The 19,650-nt window shown below is 38.9% G+C and overlaps 1 protein-coding gene across 5 annotated transcripts; it reads left to right on the top strand.

Annotated features, from left to right (window-relative positions):
• The first annotated feature begins 209 nt into the window (after nucleotides 1-209).
• Nucleotides 210-19,253, top strand: LINS1 (lines homolog 1). 5 transcript variants are annotated; one of them, XM_078078959.1, is made up of 8 exons: nucleotides 210-379; nucleotides 7,528-7,661; nucleotides 11,198-11,698; nucleotides 11,829-11,918; nucleotides 12,996-13,137; nucleotides 14,425-15,015; nucleotides 16,199-16,370; nucleotides 18,272-19,253. In XM_078078959.1, the coding sequence occupies exons 3-8, from the start codon at nucleotides 11,276-11,278 to the stop codon at nucleotides 19,152-19,154; spliced, it is 2,301 nt and encodes a 766-aa protein (XP_077935085.1). In that variant the 5' UTR covers nucleotides 210-379; nucleotides 7,528-7,661; nucleotides 11,198-11,275; the 3' UTR covers nucleotides 19,155-19,253. The 5 variants fall into 5 exon arrangements, with proteins under 5 accessions (XP_077935085.1, XP_035947746.1, XP_077935087.1 ...); XM_036091853.2 differs by lacking the exon at nucleotides 7,528-7,661; XM_036091855.2 differs by lacking the exons at nucleotides 210-379; nucleotides 7,528-7,661 and adding an exon at nucleotides 409-820.
• The last annotated feature ends 397 nt before the right edge of the window (nucleotides 19,254-19,650 follow it).

Below are 19,650 nucleotides of genomic sequence, written 5' to 3'. Positions count from 1 at the left end.
GGGGGGTGGGGGCGACTTGGTTGGTTGGTTGCTTCCTTCTCTCCTCCTTACCCCCGGCAGCCCCCACCCCTCGCCTGCCGTAAAGCCGTCTGCGCATTCGCGACAGTTAGAGGAGGCGTGCCGGTCGAGGTTGGGACTCGTCTCCGATTGGGCTCACTCACTTCCCCCTCGGCTTCCCCCCTGTGGCTTCCGATGCTCCGCCCCTGGCGGAGGGACTCGATGCGGTTGCTAAGAGACACTGTACGCCGAATGGGATCTCTGCGCATGCGGAAGGAGAGATTGGCGTGTGCTTACCGCGAACTACGGTGGCCCGGAAGGTGCTGCTGTTCGTTCGAATGGCGGTGAGAAGAATGAGTCTCCCAAGGCCGATCTCCGGCAGGTAACTAGGAGTGGCAGCGGAGGTCGGCGGCGGGGAAGGCGTGTGTGCGGCCGACTGAGAGGCTGGTCCAGGGGTCTAAGGTTGGGGAGGCGGCAGTCCCCAGGAAGCGAGGAAGGGGACGCCAAGTGCCGCAGCTCCTCCTCAGCGCTCTTAAGACGAGGGTGCCGGGTCCGTGGCTCATCTTTCGGTCCCTGAGGCCCATTAGCTACCAGGCTGGGCTTGCCTCTCCCGGTGAGGAAAAGGGGACTCTTTTTGGGATGGCGGTGACGCTTCAAGAGCTTTCCTGCAAGGACGGCGACCCTCACGGATTTCTGACAATGAAGGGGAAAGGAGAATGGAAAATACGCGAGATGGACAAGCTTATTGAGTGCATGTATTCATTTAGCAAGTGTTTATTGGCCGGGCACTGTTCTAGCCGTTAGGGAGACAACAGTGAACAAGGTAGTTGCAATCACTTGTCCTCGTGGAGCTTTCGCTTTAACAGGGGAGACATAAAATTATCACGTAGGGTTAGGTTATATAAAGGAAGTCGAGGAGAATAAGAGGATCGAGTTTGACTAGGACGTGTTGGCTGTTTTAGATAGGTAGTCAGGAAAGGTCTCTGAGGAAGTGACATTTGAGCAGCGATCTGAATGAGGAGGAACCAACCAAGGCGAGATCTGGGGTATGGGGGGAGGGGAGGAGGAGGGAAGAATTTTGCAAGCAGGTAGAATCAACAGTGCAAAGCCTCCGATGCTGGAATAACCTTTGCTGTTTAACAGAAACTGCAAGAAAGAAGACCAGCGTAGTCAAGCAGAGTGAGTAAGAGGGAGAATGATTGGTATTAAGATTGGGGATGTTGGAACAGGTGGCCGACCTTTGCAGGACCTTGTAAGCCATGGTAGAGAAGTTACAGTATCGTATTTATGTTTTGAAAAGATCACTGGCCGGCTGCTCAATGGAAAATACTAGCTAGAGCAGGGTTACTGCAAATGTGGAAGGCCATTACAGTAATCCAAACAAGCGCTGCCATTATTTTAAACTGAGTCATCCAATACACCAGACATTTGGCTACCACCAATGTCCACATGGAATGGCCTACTCAATTATGTAAAGGAAGTAATTTAATGTATCAATTGCTTTTATGTAATGAGATATGTTAAGATGTTGTATGGCAGATGGGGGTCACTGCAAACACTTTCAATTTGCCCCTCTGATGTTTTCTTTTACACTATCACTCATTCAAGAATACATGTTTTGGTGCTTTCCTCATGAGCTGCCTATTGGCCTATATAAGCAAACAGCTCAGTCCTGCGCAGGGAAGCTCCTAGTCAAAGTGTGGGGAAACCAAACTAGAAAATAATTATAGACCATGCAGTGAGATAAATACTGTAGTATAGGCTGAAGGAGCACTTGGCAGGGCCCCCTAATCCTGAGTTGGATATGTAAAAGGCTTCCCTGGGACTGCAGGTTTTCAAATTAAAGGTTGAGAGTGGGAGGGAGAAGGTTGAATGTGGCTTCGAAAGAATGTGCCAGGAAAGCTTGGGAACCCTTAAAGTGCACAGTTTCTGAGGACTTGAGAGAAAGCCTGTAGCTTAGTTTGTGGGGCAGATTGATGAGGGAATTCCAAAAGGCAGATCTTGAAGGATTTGCTAAGTTGTGTCCAGGGGGTTGGACTTTATCCTAAAGAGAGTGAAGAGGTTTTTCAGAAGAAAGGGGGTGTAGGGTGGGCTAAGAAACAACCATTTAGCAAGACCAGTGAGGGTGGAGAGAAGTGGGCTGAGGAAGGGTCCAGAAAGATGTCCAGATTTCTAGCCTGGGTGCCTAGGAGATAACAGTCACCATAAACTGAGAGGTAGAAGAAAACAACATGGAGATAGTAATTGAACACCGAGAGTCCATGAAATTGCTCTAAGAAGAGAGAGGATGTGGAGGATTGAACACTTAAAGATCCCAACATTTTTCCCCCTTATTGAGAAATAATTGATACACATCACTGTATCAGTTTAAGGCATACAGCATGATGGTTTGATTTACATTTATTGTGAAATGATTGCCACAGTAGGTTCAGCTAACATCCGTCTTCTCCTACAGACATAATAAAAAGAAATGAAAGAAGAAAAAGGGAAAAAATTTTTTTTCTTGTGGTGAAAACTCTTAGGATTTACTCTCTTAGCAGCTTTCCTGGGTATCCTACAGCTGTGTCAGCAATAGTCGTGTTGTACCTTACATCCCTAGTACTTATTTAACTTATAGTTGGAAGTCTGTACCTCTTGGCCACCTTCCCCCAGGTCCCCACCACCCCACCCTCTGCCTTTGATAGCCACAAGTTTGATCTCTTTTGCTATGAGTTTGGGTTTGTTTTCTGTTTATTTAGATTCCCACATGTAAGTGAGATCATACAGTATTTGTCTTTTTCTGACTAATTTAACTTAGCATAATGCCTTCAAGGTCCATCCATGTTGTTACAAATGGAATGATTTCCTCATTTTTTATGGCCGAATAATATTCCATCGTATGTACATACCACAGCTTTTTCATGCACTTAGGTTGTTTCCATGTCTTGGTTATTATAAATAATGCTGTTAGGAACATGGGGGTGCAGATGTGTTTTCAGGTTAGCGTTTTTGATTCTTTTGGATATATCCTCAGAAGTGGAATTGCCGTATCATACGGTAGTTCTATTAATTTTTTAAGGCTCCTCCATATTGCTTTCCATAGTGGCTGCATGAATTTACATTGCCACCAGCAGTGCACAAGGATTCCCTTTTCTCCACGTCTTTCCAGCATTTGTTGTCTCTCTTTGATGATGGTGACTCTTAACAGGTATGAGGTGATATCTCATTGTAGTTTTAATTTGCATCTTCCTAATGAGTGGTGCTGTTGAGCATCTTTTCATGTACCTTGTTGGCCTTTTATATATCTTCTTTGGAAAAAGGTCTTTTTAGCTCTTGTGCTCATTTGGATTATTTGTGGTTTTTTGTTTTGAGTTGTATGAGTTCTTTATATGTTTTGGGTATTAATCCCTTATCAGATGTATGGTTTGTGAACATTATTTTTTCTATTCCATAGGTTTTCTTTTTATTTTGTTGATGATTTATTCAGCTGTGCAGAAGCTTTTTAGTTGGATATAGTTCTACTTACTTATTTATTTACTTGTTTATTTATTTATTATTTATTTCTGCCTTTAGAATCACAGCATCTTCATTAATGGGGCAATATACATTAAGTGACCAGTTGGGCTATGATCAGATTTGAACCTATTGTTGCATTAGGCCAAAGCCCAATTTTGAGTTTCCTAGCCGATTGGCAAACTGTAGTAGATTTTCATATAAAGAAAAGCATTTTTTCATTGTAACATTGACCATGGAAGTAATTACTTTTCTGAATATTCAATATATGGGTTATCTAAAGAAAATCTCGTAAAAGAGACAGTGGCATCTTTTTTATTGTTGTTATCTGCATACAAAGGAGGATTAAATTACTAGCAATTTGTTTTTTAATAGTTTTGAAATTGGGTGTTGGTAGAATGCCTTCTAATGAATAGATCATGCACTTAAAATTTCTACCTAGTTATTACTTAAGAATATTTTTTAAGAAAATACTTTTTAACATTTTTAAAATACCATTCTGCTCAGTTTTCCGTCTAGGGATTTTTAAAATCAAAGTCCCAGTACATTTACATGTATATTTAGTTGATGTTAGTGAAATCCTATGCATATTAACACTTGGGATCAGAAGGCTGATATCTATAGCTGCAATTATTGTATATTTTTTAAAAGATTTTATTTTTTTATTTTAGAGAAAGAGTGCAAGCAGGGGGAGGAACAGAGGGAGAGGGACAAGCAGACTCCTTGCTGAGCATGGAGCCCGCCGTGGCTTGATCACAACCTGATGATCTCATGACCCTGATCTCACAACCCTGAGATCATGACCAGAGCTGAAATCAAGAGTCAGATGCTTAATCGACTGAGCCACCCAGGCGCCCCTGAAATTATTATATTTTTTAATTGAACTGTTAATTTTGAGAAATTGTAGATTCACATGCAGTTGTAAGAAATAATACAGAGAGATCTTGTGTACCCTTTAACTCGTTTTCTCCAATGGAGCATCTTTCACAACTATTGTACAATATCACAACCAGGATTAATATAATCCACTGATCCTGTTCAGATTTCCTGTTTTTACTTCTGTTCATTTATCTGTGTGTATATTTAGTTCTATGCAATTTTTATCACATATGTAGGTTAGTTAGTGTTGCCTTCACTAGTTCCATGATCACAAGGATCCCTTGTATTGGCCTTATAACCCTACCCACCAAGTGGCGGGGGCGGGAGGGGGCTCCCTAACCTCTGGCAACCACTAATCTCTTCTCCATCTCTCTAATTTTGTCATTTCAAGAATGGAACCACACAACATGCAACCTTCTGAGACTGGCTTTTTTCTCTTAGCATAATCCCGTAAGAACTATCCAAATTATTGCATGCATCAATAGTTCTTTCCGTATTGCTGTGTAGTATACCATTCATGCATTGAAGGACATCTGGGTTATCTCGTTTTTTGCTATTATGAATGAACCTGCCGTGAACTCTCATATGCAGGTTTTTGTGTGACTGTAAGTCTTCATTTTACTGGAATAACTGCCCAGGTATGTAATTACTAGGTCATATGGTAGTTGCATATTTAGTTTCTTATTTTGCTTTAAAGATTTTATTTTTTTAGAGCAGTTTTAGGTTATTGTAAAATTGATCAGAAAGTACAGAAATTTCCTGTATATTTCCTGCCCCTGGCACATGCATAGCCCTCCCCTGCGTTATCAACATCCCCCCACCAGAGTGGTAACATTTGTTACAATTGATGAACTTACTATTATCGCCCAAAGTCCATAGTTCATGCTAGGGTTCACTCTTGGTGGTGCACATTCTCTGAGTTTGGACAAACATACAATGATACATATCCACCATTATAGGATCATACAGTCTTTTCACTGCCCTAAAAATCTGTGCTTCATCTGTTCATCCCTTTCTAGCAACCACTGATCTTTTTTACTGTCTCTATCGTTTTACCTTTATCAGAACCTCATATAGTTGGAATCATACAGTATATAGCCTTTTCAGATTGGCTTTTTTTACTTAGTACTATGCATTTAAGGTTCCTTCATGTCTTTTCATGGCTCAATAGCTCTTCCTTTTTAGCACTGAATAAATATTCCATTGTCTGAATATACCACAGTTTATCATCCACTGAAGGACATCTTCACTGCTTCCAAATTTTGGAAACTGTGAATAAAGCTGCTCTGTATATCTGTGTGCAGGTTTTTATGTTGACATAAGTTTTCAGCTCCTTTGAGTAAATACCAAGGAGTGCAATTGCTGGAACATATGGTTAAGAGTATGTTTAGTTTTTTAAAGAAACTACCAGACTGTTTTCCAGAGTGACTATACCATTTTATAATCTCACCAGCAATGTAAGAGTAGTCTGGTTCTCCATATCCTCTCCAGAATTTGGTGCCACTAATTTTTTTTTCCGTTATAGTGATAGTAGTATTTACTGTGACTTTAATTTACATTTCCCCAGTGGCTAATGTGATTGAACATCTTTTTTGTGCACTTTTTTGCCATCTGTATTATCCTCTTCAGAGAAAGGTCTGTTCATGTCTCTTGCCCATTTTCTAATTATTGCTATTTTTGAAATACTGAGTTTTGAGAATCCTTTATATATTGTAGATACTAACCTTTTGATTATGTGATTAACAAATATCTTCTCTCAGTCTATAACTTGTCTTTTCATGCTCTTTATAGGGTCCTTCACAGAGCAAAAGTTTTTAATTTTGTTGAGCTCTGGTTTATCAATTTTTACTTTTTAGACACTGCTTTGGGGGCCAAGTTTAAGAACTTTTTGCCTAGCCTTGAATCCTAAAGATTTTTCTCCTGCTTTTTTCTTTTTTCCTAAAATCTTATTTTAAGTTTTAAGCCCATGATGCATTTTGAGTTAATTTTTATAAAAGGTTGAAATTATTTTAAGTGAAGTAAAACCAAGGTCTTAGTCATGCCTTTAAACTGTTGGTGGGCTGATAATCAAAATATGATCTGTGGATAGTTTGGCTTTTCATCCAGGGTTTGATGTAGCTTCTAAAAGTAATTTAATATAAAAATTCAATCAAATAGGATGGCCTGATTAATGTTTTAACCTTTGGTTGCTGAGTGTCTTTTGAAAAAATTGATTTGGTTTACATTGGGAAGTTGTATAGTAATTGCCTTGAGTTTAGATGTTGTGCAGCATGTGAAAATTATTCTAAGGATGGGTATTCTGATTTACAGTACTATGGGAGAAAATCTAGAAACTGTTAAAAATTAGACTGTGTTGAGTTACTACTTTCACTTAGGAAGCTTGTTAGAAGTCCTCTATTCATCCGTTTTCCTGAGACTTAGAGGATCAGAGGAAATTTGAGGAGGACCACAAGCTTTGATATTAGACTTTGTGGGTTCAGATCCTGGCTCTGCCACTTAACTACCTCTAACTTAATGTCTCCTTGCCTTAATTTCCTTATTTGTAAAATAGGTATGATAATTATCCACTTCATAAAGTTGTTGTGAAGCTATTACTCACTTAGAACAGTGTCTGGTACATAGTAGGCACTCAAGAAATTTTAGCAGTTCTTTTTTCTTTTTCTTTTTTAGATTTTATTTATTTGAGAGAGAGCGCGCGCTCGCCTGTGTGTGTGCACGCGAGTTGGGGGAGGGGCAGAGGGCGAAGCGGACTCCCTGCTGAGCAGAGAGCCTGAGGAGGGGCTCGATCCCAGGACCCCGAGATCATGACCTGAGCCTAAGGCACACACTTAAGCATCTGAGCCACCCAGGTGCCCCTAAACTTTAGCAATTCTTATTCCTGAAGCATCGACTTTGTGTGAAGATGAGTGGGAATATATTACTTTTATATTAAGACAGGTATGCTTCTATTAGGAAAAGAATACACAATTCAAATCATTTATAGTACTTAAACAGTAAAAGAGAGACTTGAGGTAAATTTTATGTCGTATTGGGTACCCCTTTTGGCCACCTAGTAAACATTCTCCTCTGCCAAGAGGTATTTTCTGAAAAAATCTCTTTGAAAACGCTACCCATTTCTTATCCTAGTTAGACCTTTCCTAATATTTGTTTCCTTTTCAGGCTAGACAGATCTCTCCCATATATCCAGTATAGCTGGTTTAAAAACTTGTCTGAGAGGTACACCTTCCTCCAGACCAGCATGGAAAAGAGCTTGAGATCTACTACCCTTGTAACAGACACTTCAGGAAAAAAAGGTGTGGTTGGTCAAATACCCTAGTTCATTTTTTCAGGATTTGTCTTTTCCTTTAATACTTTAATTCCTTTAAAAAAAAAAAAAAAGCTACAGTTCTCAATAGGCTACCCACAGACATTTGTTTCAATGTAGATTTCTTTGGCCAAAATCAATATTTTAAAAGATACTGTAATGAGAAGAGATTGATGCTTAGTCATAGTAGAACCAGCCTAGCACCTATCTGGTACCTATTTGGTACCTGTGAAGGGAGGGAAAAATTCTTCCTCTACCTTTCAAGGTCTTCCAGCTAGACTAACACTTAAATCTATATGAGACAGATTAACAGGAAAAAAAAAAACAGTTTTATTACGTGCGCAAGAGGCCCAGTAATGACAATTGACACCTAAAGAAATGACCAAGACAGGCAGTTTTTATGCTCTTTAGACAGACAATAAATCTGTGAGGAATTGACAGGACAGAGAAAACTTAACTTTGGGCGCTTTAATTAGTAAGGAATTCTTAAGAGAATTTGGATTGTGCTAGTAAATCAGTAAAAAGTAAAAAAGGTTGTTTATACAGCTTTCCTGGCTCTAAATTTCCTATCTGTGGAGATCAGGTTGTCTCTACCTCCTGATACTGGGAGGATACCTCTTGCATGGGAGATTTATTTCCTGTTTTCAGGGGGACAGAGGAGGGTCTGAGTGTCCTTCCTGCACAGGCTGTCTCTGAAGTAACTTTGATTTAAAATAATCGATGTGCCAGAGTGACACATTTTGGGGCAGCCTGTCCTTGGCACCCTACACCTGCCTGGCATCTGTGGGCCCCAGCTGATGCTTTTCAATCTGATTACTCACAACCACTCTTATCAAAGAACCTGGGTCCTACGATGAAAGAAAATGACCCATTTTCCCCCTGTAATGCTTGCTTACTTACTTGCTTGTCTATGTATCTATTTATTTACTGGTATTCACTTTAGTCTTGCATGCTGAAATGTTTGAATCATTTGAAATGGCCCTTTTTATAGGTCAAAATTGTTGAATACCCACAATCTTATTCTCATTCATGGTAAAATTTAAGGACTTAAGATTTATAGAAATATTATTGAAAGTGTTGTGTTTTTTTTTTTAAGATTGATTGATTGATTGATTGATTTGACAGGGAGCACAGGGGGAGGGACAGAGGGAGAGAATCCCAAGCAAACTCCATGCTAAGCATGGAGCCCTGTGTGGGGCTTGATCCCACAACCCTGAGGTCATGACCTGAGCAAATACCAAGAGTCAGATGCCTAACTGACTGAGCCACCCAGCTGCTCCTTAATGGAAGTATTGTTACTGCCATGGCATTGAAATAAAAAGAATTCCATTTGCAGCTAAAAATTATAATAGGCTTGTACATGTGATATTAGTTAAAACCTAAAATAGTCTATTGTCACAGAATATTTGACATATAAAAACGTAATAGTTTATGTCAACTTCAATAAAAGATGTCAATAGTTTTATTGGGAAGAAATGTTACTGTTATAACCAAAATATAAAGTGAAATAAATACAGTGGAAGTGGACCCTGAAGTAGAATATGAAAGCTAGTTTCTGTTTGTGGCAGATAAAATTCACCAGACAATTAAGATGATTTTATTCAGGCTATTGCAACAGGTAGAATGTTCATTAATGGAACATGTCTCAAAGAAGAAGGAGGAAATGTGGGGGTTTGTGAAACAAGGGGAGTCAATGTGGAAGCGTAGAGGTGAGGCCTAGCTAGGAATATGGTGAGCCGTTTCTTGGAACATTAATCATTCTTGCTTTCTGGGAGCACAGTGTTCAGGTAACAGATAACATTGAACACTATCAGATGGAACAAGATTCCCAATAATTAGTTATGTTTCCAAATCACGTGGGATGTTCACAGTTTCAAAAGAGGATTCAGAGAAACTTTACCAGAGAAAGTTTCATTCTTAACTTTAAGTTACAATCTATAGGTTTCTTAAAACTTATTTTTACACTATAGGACAAAAACAAGGCAGTTTTGTCCTGTGGGGGTGATCAGGAATTGAAATTCCTTAGAAGCTAAGCAAGGGGGAAGAGAGGGAGGGGAAAAATAAAGACCAGGGGCAGGTCAGTGGGCCATACTGTAGAAGTGAGACCCAATGTAAGTGACAGCCCTCCTAGGATTCCTCCAGTGAGGACCAAGGTTAAAAGATGGACTGGGCATTTATAAATGGGCCAGAGTAGATGGGGAAAGTCCTTGGACTTTATTAAAGGATAAATTGGAAAGGGACAAAGTCATGACCCATACAAAATGAACTTGTATCAGCAATTTTATTTAACTCATTAACTAATGAAAGAACTAGGCAGATGTCACAGCCGTTTTAAAGGAAAGTTAAAGAACCATGAATTTATATGGAGTAAAGGAATGTTGAACTGAGTTTACAAATAGAAGCAAACCTGGCTTTTCCCGCTGAGAGGAGGGTTGACCCTCCACCAGACAGTTATTTGCATGTCTATAGACAAGAATTGTTTGCATTGCCATCAGCAATCAACAAATTTACAAAGGTGTGAAATAGCTCAAAGGCAATGAAAGGCCTGAGCCCCAAAGGATCATATAATTCCCAGAGGCTCAGCATTTCAATGGAAGGATATTCAGTAATCTCTAGCTTCTGCCAGTCTTAAATTTCTCCCAGCCACGCTTGCTCTATAGTAACTACATTAATACTTGTATTACCTATAATATTTCCTCTAATACTCATCTATCAGTGATTGTCCATATTCCTTGCTTTATAAGCCACGTCTGACCGTAAGCGTCCTTTCCCTTCTCCTCACTCTTGCTGGTCTCTATCACGTCAGAGTCCGTCCGGGACAGCGGGCGTGTCTAAAGTTGTATCCAGCTACAAGGACAGTGTGCTCACGTTTGGATTATTTTCGCTTAACATTTTGTCTTTTTCTTGGCGTTTTTCATTTTTTATTTAATGTTGAAAGTGCTGGCCAAGGATCTTCCTATTATTCAATTTTAAGTTGTGAATTAATCATCAATAAGCAGAGTAGTTTGACCACACAGCCATCTAACTAGGTTTTCATCTGTAAGTTGAAGGTGAAGGTTAATTAATTGGAGGTGGCCCTGTGGGTGTCAGCCTGCATGGTTATGCCCCCCACCCCCGCCAAGGGAGGTATTCCTGGCATCTAGTGGGCAGAGGCCAGGAATGCTGCTAAACTTCCCACAATGCACAGGCCAGCTCCCCCACAACAAAATTATCCAGCCCCTAATGTCAGTAGTGCCAAGATTGAGAGGCCCTCATGGCCCATTGAAAAATGTTAGAGGAAAGGTAAAGTTTCTGCTCTGATAAAATTAAAAATAAATTTATGGTCTTAAATCTGTATGGAAAACATCCATTTCATTTTTAGTCTTAAGATAATGTTCTTATTACCAGTTTTCCATTTTAGAAATTAAGCAATCAGTATTACCTTTATTTAACTTGAGAGGCTAAATGATTAAGTGAAAATAGATGCCTTTCCCCTGTAATATGGTGTATATGATGCTAATTTTAAAATTACTGTTCCTGTTTTAGGTTTTACCGAAGAAACATCTTACAGATTTGTTGCATTTCTGAGATTAATATTTACAGTTTGGAGTTGTCAGCTTTCTCATGAGATATATTTTGGCAGTCCCAATGAAAGCTTTCTTTGACGTTTTAGAACAATTATACAAGAAGGTACTTCTGGGAGCCACACTTGAAAATGAGAACCACGATTACATCTTTTATCTCAACCCAGCATCTTTGGATCAAGATTGCTCTACAGCTGCCTCTTCAGAATGCCCAAACCCCCATGGAGTCCAGGACAAGCATCAGCCATCCTCTGCCAATTTGGCTACCATTTCTGCAGTACCTGTGTGTTTGAAGAAACACTCGCCGATACGCAGCGCCCGGGAAGTAATCCTCCTTCAGTTAACAGTAATCAGAGTGATGATAAACAGAATATTGTCTGTTGAAACTGACTTCCGTGCGAAGGAGAAATACAGAGATATAATTAAAGTTCTTTTAAAATCATCTGACATCGATTCTAAATTAGTAAGCCATTTGTTTTCTGTGGGTTTTTTGTTGTTGTTGTTTTGGGGGTTTTTCTTTAGATCTAGGTTTTTAAAACAAAAGTTTTAAAAACATTCAGTAATAGTGGGTAAATTTATTTGCTTTCCCGTAGACCTGTATGTTCCAAAACTCGGATAAATTGTTATCTCACATGGCTGCAAAGTGCCTTGCACTACTTCTGTATTTCCAGTTGAGAGAAAAGGTAAGATAAGTAATCAAGTTATGCTATTTTCTTTCATAGTTTCTTTAAAATTGTTCTTTGGCATTCGATTTTACCCTTCAAATGTTTGTATCAATAAAATGTTTGCTCTTTTAATAACGTATAAATTCATAAAAGTGTAAGAATGGAGTAGTAATATAATAGTGACTTGTATCAAAGATTAGAGTCTTAAATATGTCATAAGTCATTATAAATCAGATTCTTCACCTGAAGGATGGGTTTCAAGTCAGTCTATAACTTGACTTCAGTTTCTCAAAGGAGCAGGTAGGCCTGCTTCCCTTTCTCCAAAAAAAGATTTAGGAGCCTCTGCTGGAGACCAAGACCATTTTTACAGGTTCAATATAAATAAATTCTAAGAATGGTCCTCAGCGTGATGAAAAAAATACAAACAAATTGAGCATCAGATTTTTCTCTTATCTCTGCATTAGTTAATAAACGTAAGCATCTACCGATTGATTTAAGCTATAATTACTTATTCCTTTCTCAAAGTAACATTTTTTTCTAAATACAAAAAGATGGCATTAGTAGTGGAAAATTTGAGAAATGAGAGAAAGTATAAAGAACAAAATAAAAATCACACATCATTCCACCACCTAGAAATAATGACTGCTAATATTTTCATGTTCCCTGTTGAGCCTTTATTTCTATGGCATATTGAATTTTTTTACTTAAAGAATATTAGGATAGGGCGCCTGGGTGGCTCAGTTGGTTAAGCGACTGCTTTCGGCTCAGGTCATGATCCTGGAGTCCCGGGATCGAGTCCCACATCGGGCTCCCTGCTCAGCAGGGGGTCTCCTTCTCCCTCTGCCCTCTTCCCTCTCGTGCTCTCTGTCTCTCATTCTCTCTCTCTCAAATAAATAAATAAAATCTTTAAAAAAAAAAAAAAAAAGAATATTAGGATATTTGTGTCTTTCTTGTTTTACCAAATACTAGACTTTTTTTTTTTTTGCAAGGGAGTAAACAATGTTATATAGAGTTGTATTGTATATAATAGGTAATTTGCAATTGTAAAGAAAATTTTCTATTATAACTTGCTACTTTTTGTTTTCTCACTTGTAGATAACATTTAGTAATTCCTGGATTGCTTTTTGCCAAAAAAATCTTTCTGAATACCCTGAAAATGAGAAAGCAGTATACTGCCTCTGGACCCTTACTGTTATAATAAAAGAAATCTTTAAAGATACATGTTCACAAAAAACAGGTACAAATTATGGTTCCCCATAAATGTCATTCTTTTGCTCCCAAGGAACATTATGTTTCTTTTTTTAAGATTTTATTTATTTATTTGACAGAGAGAGACACAGCGAGAGAGGGAACACAAGCAGGGGCGGGTGGGAGAGGGAGAAGCAGGCTTTCCGGTGAGCAGGGAGCCCGATGCGGGGCTCGATCCCAGGACCCTGGGATCATGATCTGAGCCGAAGGCAGACACTTAACGACTGAGCCACCCAGGCGCCCCGGAACATTATGTTTATAATGAAGATTAAAACTTACTTTATAGCATCTGATCTGTCCTGAAGTATGAAAAATGAAAGAATCTCACTCCAAATTTTTTGACTGAAGACTATAATTATTAGGCAAAAATTAAAGCTATTATATGTCCCTTTTGATATTTGTAGAATGGATAATTAACTGTGGTTATTAGCTGTTTTTCTTCTGCTTGTTTCAAGTTTTTATTTAAATTCTAGTTAAAATATAGTGTAATATTGATTTCAGGAGTAGAATTTAGTGATTGATCACTTACAGATAACACCCCGTCCTCATCACAAGTGTCCTCCTTAATCTCCATCACCCATTTAACCCATCCTCCCTGCCCACCTCCCCTCCAGCAACCATCAGTTTGTTCTCTGTAGTTAAGAGTCTGTTTTCTGGGGGCACCTGGGTGGCTGAGTCAGTTAAGTGTCTGCCTTCGTCTTGGGTCATGATCCCAGGGTCCTGGGATCAGGTCCCATGTCTGGCTCTCTGCTCAGCTGGGAGCCTGCCTCTTCCTCTCCCTCTGCCTGTCGCTCTGCCTACTTGTACTCTCTCTATCTATCTCTCTCTCTCTCTCTCTGCCAAATAAATAAATAAGATCTTTAAAAAAAAAAAAAGAGTCTGTTTTCTGGTTTGCCTCTTTTTTTTTTTCCCTCCATGTTCATCTGTTTTGTTTCTTAAATTCCACATATGAGTGAAATCATATGGTATTTGTCTTTCTCTGACTGACTTATTTCACTTAGCATAACATACTCGAGCTCCATCCATGTCATTGCAAATGGCAAGATTTCATTCTTTTTCATGACTGAGTAATACTCTATTGTGTGTGTGTGTGTGTGTGTGTGTGTGTGTATTATATATTAGCTGTTATTTTGTGTATCTTCATTTGTTCACATTAATCCACATCCATTTTTTCATCTTGTAAAGTGATAATATTTATAAAAATTGAATTGTAAATTGTGTTTTAAGAAGCCTTCACTTTTCCTCTTGTTTATAATTACTGTTTTTATCATTGCAGAAATTTTAAAGCAGTTCTTGACTCCTTTTGACACTATTTTTGAAGTTTTTTACAATTCGTTATTTTCTCAGCATTTTGAAAGCTGCCAAGATACCTCTAAAATAATAAACAGCTTGATATGTTTCCTGGAATTACTTGAACTTCTTATAGCTTCCAGAATCCATCTGAAGCTACATTTCACTTGCCAGAGGATTTTATTTTTGAAACCTTCTTGTGTGCTAGATGTTATTACCTGGCCTGTTCAGGCTTTTGTCAAAAGGAAGTTCATCATATTCATCAAAAAGTGCCTTCTCTGGAAAGTGGGCGAAGACCTTTGTCGGGGATCTAGCCCTGTCCTAATGCCACCAGATCGGCATTTAGATGTAGATATGTTGGCTTTAGCTGATGCTGTTTTGCGAGCTGTGGATTTGGGCTTATTGAGGACGTTGTCTGTCCATGGAAAACTTCCCTGCTTTGGTGGAGATGAAATTCAGCCTACATGTGAGCGTGTCCCTGGTCCAGATCATGTTATTCTCAGAGCAGCAAGCCTACTTATCATTAAATCCGTAGAAATCAAGTTTCAAAGTTGTGCTTCAGCAGATGAAATGAAAGGTAATTCTCTGAACTCCTTTTGTGTGCAAAGTAATGAGTAATTGTTTACTGATAGAAAGTAATTCATAATTTTCAAATCTCAGGACTGTAACTCCACTAATTAAATCTACATGTTATAATTATAATTTATTACATTTTCTTTTAAAAAAGAAAAATTAGAATTACACAAGAAACATGTCAACATTTTGTGGGCTAAACTGAATTTGTATGGCATAATTAATGACTAAGGTTAAAAACAAAGAGGTGCTATTGAGCACCTCAAAGCAAGTGATATAAGTCAGTTCAAATATTTGTAGTGTTTCATTCATATTTTCCTTCATAAAATTGGGTAACGTAGATTATCAATAACTAGAAAGTGAATTAAAACTAACGTGAGAAGTTACATTGATTAAGAAATTGTTGCATATAATGTCAAGGATCTTAACTCAGTCCAAAGACAACTGTTTAAAGTAGGATATCCAATTTAGGTTTTGGGGAAGACATGTCCTCCATTTCATCTGCTAAAAAGGAATAGTAGACTTCCTAAACAAGCGGCATATAGTTTTAGTGAAAGGTTTGAACTGTAAGCAGCTACTTTCCTGAATTGTTTTGAATGTCATTTACCTTGTAATTACCACACACTAGATATCATTCTGTGCGGTTATAATTTAAAACACTAGGTGGCATATGTTCTATAATTCAGAGTTTTAAATTACAGTTAAAACTCCCCAAAACCTTTTTTGGTTTTTATGCTTAATAGTAGTGCTTTCTTTTAATACTTAAACAAAAAAAACTTTCCTGTTATTTTAAAGGCAAAATGATTTTGCTTGGCCACACTGTTGCCTCTAGTAACAAACAGCTGTGGCATCCAGTGAAGTGATGTCTTTTGTCTACTACTTATTCATTTATTTATATACTTTTAGCAAGAATTCATGTAACTCTAGTTTCTCCAAAATAGTTATCTGGTACTTGCAGTGAATAGATGATATTCACTCACTCAAGAGTATACATTTTAATTGTATCCTCTGACATTCAGTTTCCTAATTTGCAAAGTAGAGATAATCCCTAACTCATAGGCTTTTTGAAAGTGTGAATTATGATAATCCATGTTGGAGTACTTGAGATGCCTATATATAAAATTATAATACGATGTTAATGTATTCATAAGCAGTTGCCCGCTCTTTGAAATTTGCATTTGTTGAAGTTGATTTACAGAGTTTCATGTGTGAGTTACTGACCTTCTTAAAGCCTCACCTTCAGTCCTCCCTTCAGTCACACAATCCATGTGAGTGGATCTCCAAGGTCTTCATAGAACAAGACGATGACATGCTGGAGGCTGCCAAAGCGTCACTGGGCATCTACCTAAAGTTGACCAGGCTAGTATATTTTAAAGTAATTTTACTAACTACGTGCCAGAAAAGCAGAAAACATTTTTAATAATGTGCTGGACATACTGTTTACTTTCCATCATTAAGGGGAAAAAAAAAAAAATCCCTAACAATCTTGTGGTTTCCTTGTAAGTTCCAATTCCTTGCTTTAACCCTGCCCTACATGAAAATGAGATTACATTTGAGTTCTCATTATGAAAACTTGGCTGGGTAGGCAGATCTGGGGGAGTAGAACTAGACCGGGGGGGCGGGGGTGCTAGAAAGCACAGGTTCTGGTTTAGCTTCATCCGGTTTACCTGCGTGAGCAGGAGTAAGCTTGTACCATTGTCCGAACCTTCATTTAATCGATGTTCTAAAATGCTTTTCACCCCCAAGACTTAACTTTTCCACCATGAGCTTCAGTGTGGTGATTTTTGCCTTTTTAAAGGTAACCTCAGCGTTGTAAGTAACCAAAGCAGCAGCTCAGTATTTTCATTTTATTATACAGTTGCATGGGGGCTGATAGCAACTTGAGGCAGGTCTCTGAGGTTGGTCATGAAGCTGTGTTACTGATGACATGGCGTGCTGAGCCTGTTCCTGCTTTATTAAAGCGGCTGTACATGGGGTCATATCATCCTGTGGCAAATATCTGTAAATGGTTATGAAGCTCGTAACTGATGACCTTTTACACTGTTTCTGCTCGGCTTTATTAAACCCTCAAGTATTTGCTTGATTTCCATTTCTTTCTTGGCATCAGAGGAAGGGCTTTCTTACTAATGCCCGACGGCTCAGTGTGGTGCTGCCAGGTCGTACTTGTGTTATGGCCCTGTGCAGTGGCTGCTTTCAGACTCTTAAGTGTTTGCGGCCAATTTTCAAAAGGTTCTAATCAAGAACACAAAATGCCTGCATGTGATTTGAATTAGGCTCCCAAACGGTGAGATACAAATTCAGTCTGAAAACGCGCATGCCTGTTAGCCGATTAGAATAGATCTTAGTTGTACTCAGAGCTGACTCCTTACTGCTCAGGGAAGAGGAAGCCTCTGAATTAAATCTCTAACATTCTTCACTTCAGTATGTCCAGAGAGGCATGTGCTCATGCCATTTGTATTTTTTTTTTTAATGTAACTTTTTTAGTTAAGATTGGTTGTAAAGGATAGAAACCAACACAGACTAGTCTAAGCAAAAAGAAAAAAAGAAAAAACAAACAAACAAGGCATTTATTAGCTCACAGTTAGAAATTCCTTCCAAGGGGCTTGTTGGCATCAGAGATCACTGAATATACACTGTATATACAAGGATTCAATCATATGTTGATCATTGCTCTTTTCCTGTATCTTGCAACTCTGAATTCATTCTCAGGCGGGGCTTCCAGCAGTGCCTGGCTTACAGCAGCCTTACAGTATCATCTTTAATATCTCCAGCAAGAGTCCCGGGGTGGGGGTTCTGATTGGCCCGCTGGGGTCACAGATTCATGTTGGAAGCAGTCATTGTAGCCAGGAGCATGAGGCGCTCTGACTGGTCAGTCTAGGTCACGTGCCCACCCCTAGAGGAGAACGTGGAAGGAAAGGAAGGAGGCCAGTCTCCAGCCCCATCTTACCCCATGTAATCAGTTACCTGTAGGAATGAGGGAACTCTGATGTCAAAAGACAGGAGGATAGAGGACTTGTTCGGCAGACAATAACTAGAACTACTGAAATCTGTGGATTTTATTTATTGAATTAGATTTATATGGAGTTTGTAGAGGAAGAGATTGTTTTGAATTTTTTTCTCTTAAAATAATGCATATAAAATAATCTGCTAGGTGAATTTGTGGTATGTGAATTATATCTGTTAAAACTGTTATTTTTGAAAAAAACTGTTATTTTTGTAAAAAGTCATTAATCTGGGGCCTCTGTTACCTTGATTTTCAGACAATGTAAAGCTACTGAAAGCTCGACCCAAGAAAAAGAAATGTGGAACCATCACACACATGAGTATGGCTATAATCCACACTGTATTTTCTTATTCTTATTGAAAAACATAGGATTTGATTCTTCAGTTCTTCTTGACTTTTTGATTTCATCGGAAACCTGTTTCCTTGAATATTTTGTTAGATATTTAAAATTACTGCAAAAAGATTGGGCTCATTTTTTCACGATTTGCAAGTATTTTGACGTAACCGAATCTAAAGATAGCATAAATATTTGTGGTTGTAGCTCCTCACTTGTCCAAGACGGAAGTAGCAACCAAACAGAACTTAGCCCTTCGGCTGCTCCTGGTAGTCCCAGAAGTGCTCATGCTTCAATCTCCTGGGCTTCTAATGTTTCTTCTGGATCTCTGAGCCATCTTGTGATATCCAAGGAGACCCATGCCACGCTCCAGGCTGATAGTCTGCCTGCCCTACAAGCTTCTCAAAGTCTGGTAGATTATGACAGCTCTGATGATTCTGAAGCAGAAGGCACAGACCAGCACTCAGCAAACAGTAAACAAACATCTTTACACCAAGAAGCAATGAAGAAATCTCAGGACCCAGTTGGAACAGGTACGGATAAAAAGCAACTTCGCCTAGAGCCTCAATCAAGGCCTCTGGTTCCAAAACAGTCTAATAGTCCCTTCTCTGTTGATTGTGATAGAGTCCCAAATAACATCTCCGAAGTGGGAATATCTTACACAACACTGAAGTGCTTTGAAGAGCTACAAGGTGCCATTTACCGTTTGCAGAAGAAAAATCTTTTCCCGTATAATGCCACGGCACTTTTGAAGTTGTTAAAACATATTGAGGCAATATATAACGAGAGTATGAACGCTTTGTAAAACAGTAGCATTTTATTTCCAGGAACTGTTTTTCCCTGCTATAAATTGTGCCTTAATGAGATAATCGTAAAAATAAATAAATAAATACCCTCAAAAGCATTTTCTAAATCAAGTCTGTCTTTTTGCCCTTTTCAGAGTAGCCTAGCGACTGACAGAGATACCTCAAATGACAAGTCACCTGACAACGGTTTTATGTCACTTGAAATTTACAGTGGTTCAGACCTAACACAAATTTGAGATGGATATTCTATTAGTTTGCTAGGGCTGCTGTTAACAAATTACCACAAACTCGGTGGCTTAAAACAATGGAAATATATTCTCTTGTAGTTCTGGAGACTAAAAGTCCGTAATCAAAGTTTCAGCTGGGCCATGCTTTCTCTCAAGGCGCTAGGGAAGAATCCTTCCCCGCCTCTTCCTGTCTTCTGGTGATTGCTGGCACTCCTTGGTGTTCTGTAACTTGGAGCTGTGTCAGTCCAGTCTCTTCCTCTGTTGTCAC

This window comes from Halichoerus grypus, chromosome 8, assembly GCF_964656455.1.
Source record: "Halichoerus grypus chromosome 8, mHalGry1.hap1.1, whole genome shotgun sequence".
Lineage (NCBI taxonomy): Eukaryota > Metazoa > Chordata > Mammalia > Carnivora > Phocidae > Halichoerus > Halichoerus grypus.
Note: the sequence above shows the minus strand (reverse complement) of the source record. Positions and strands in the feature narration are given on the sequence as shown.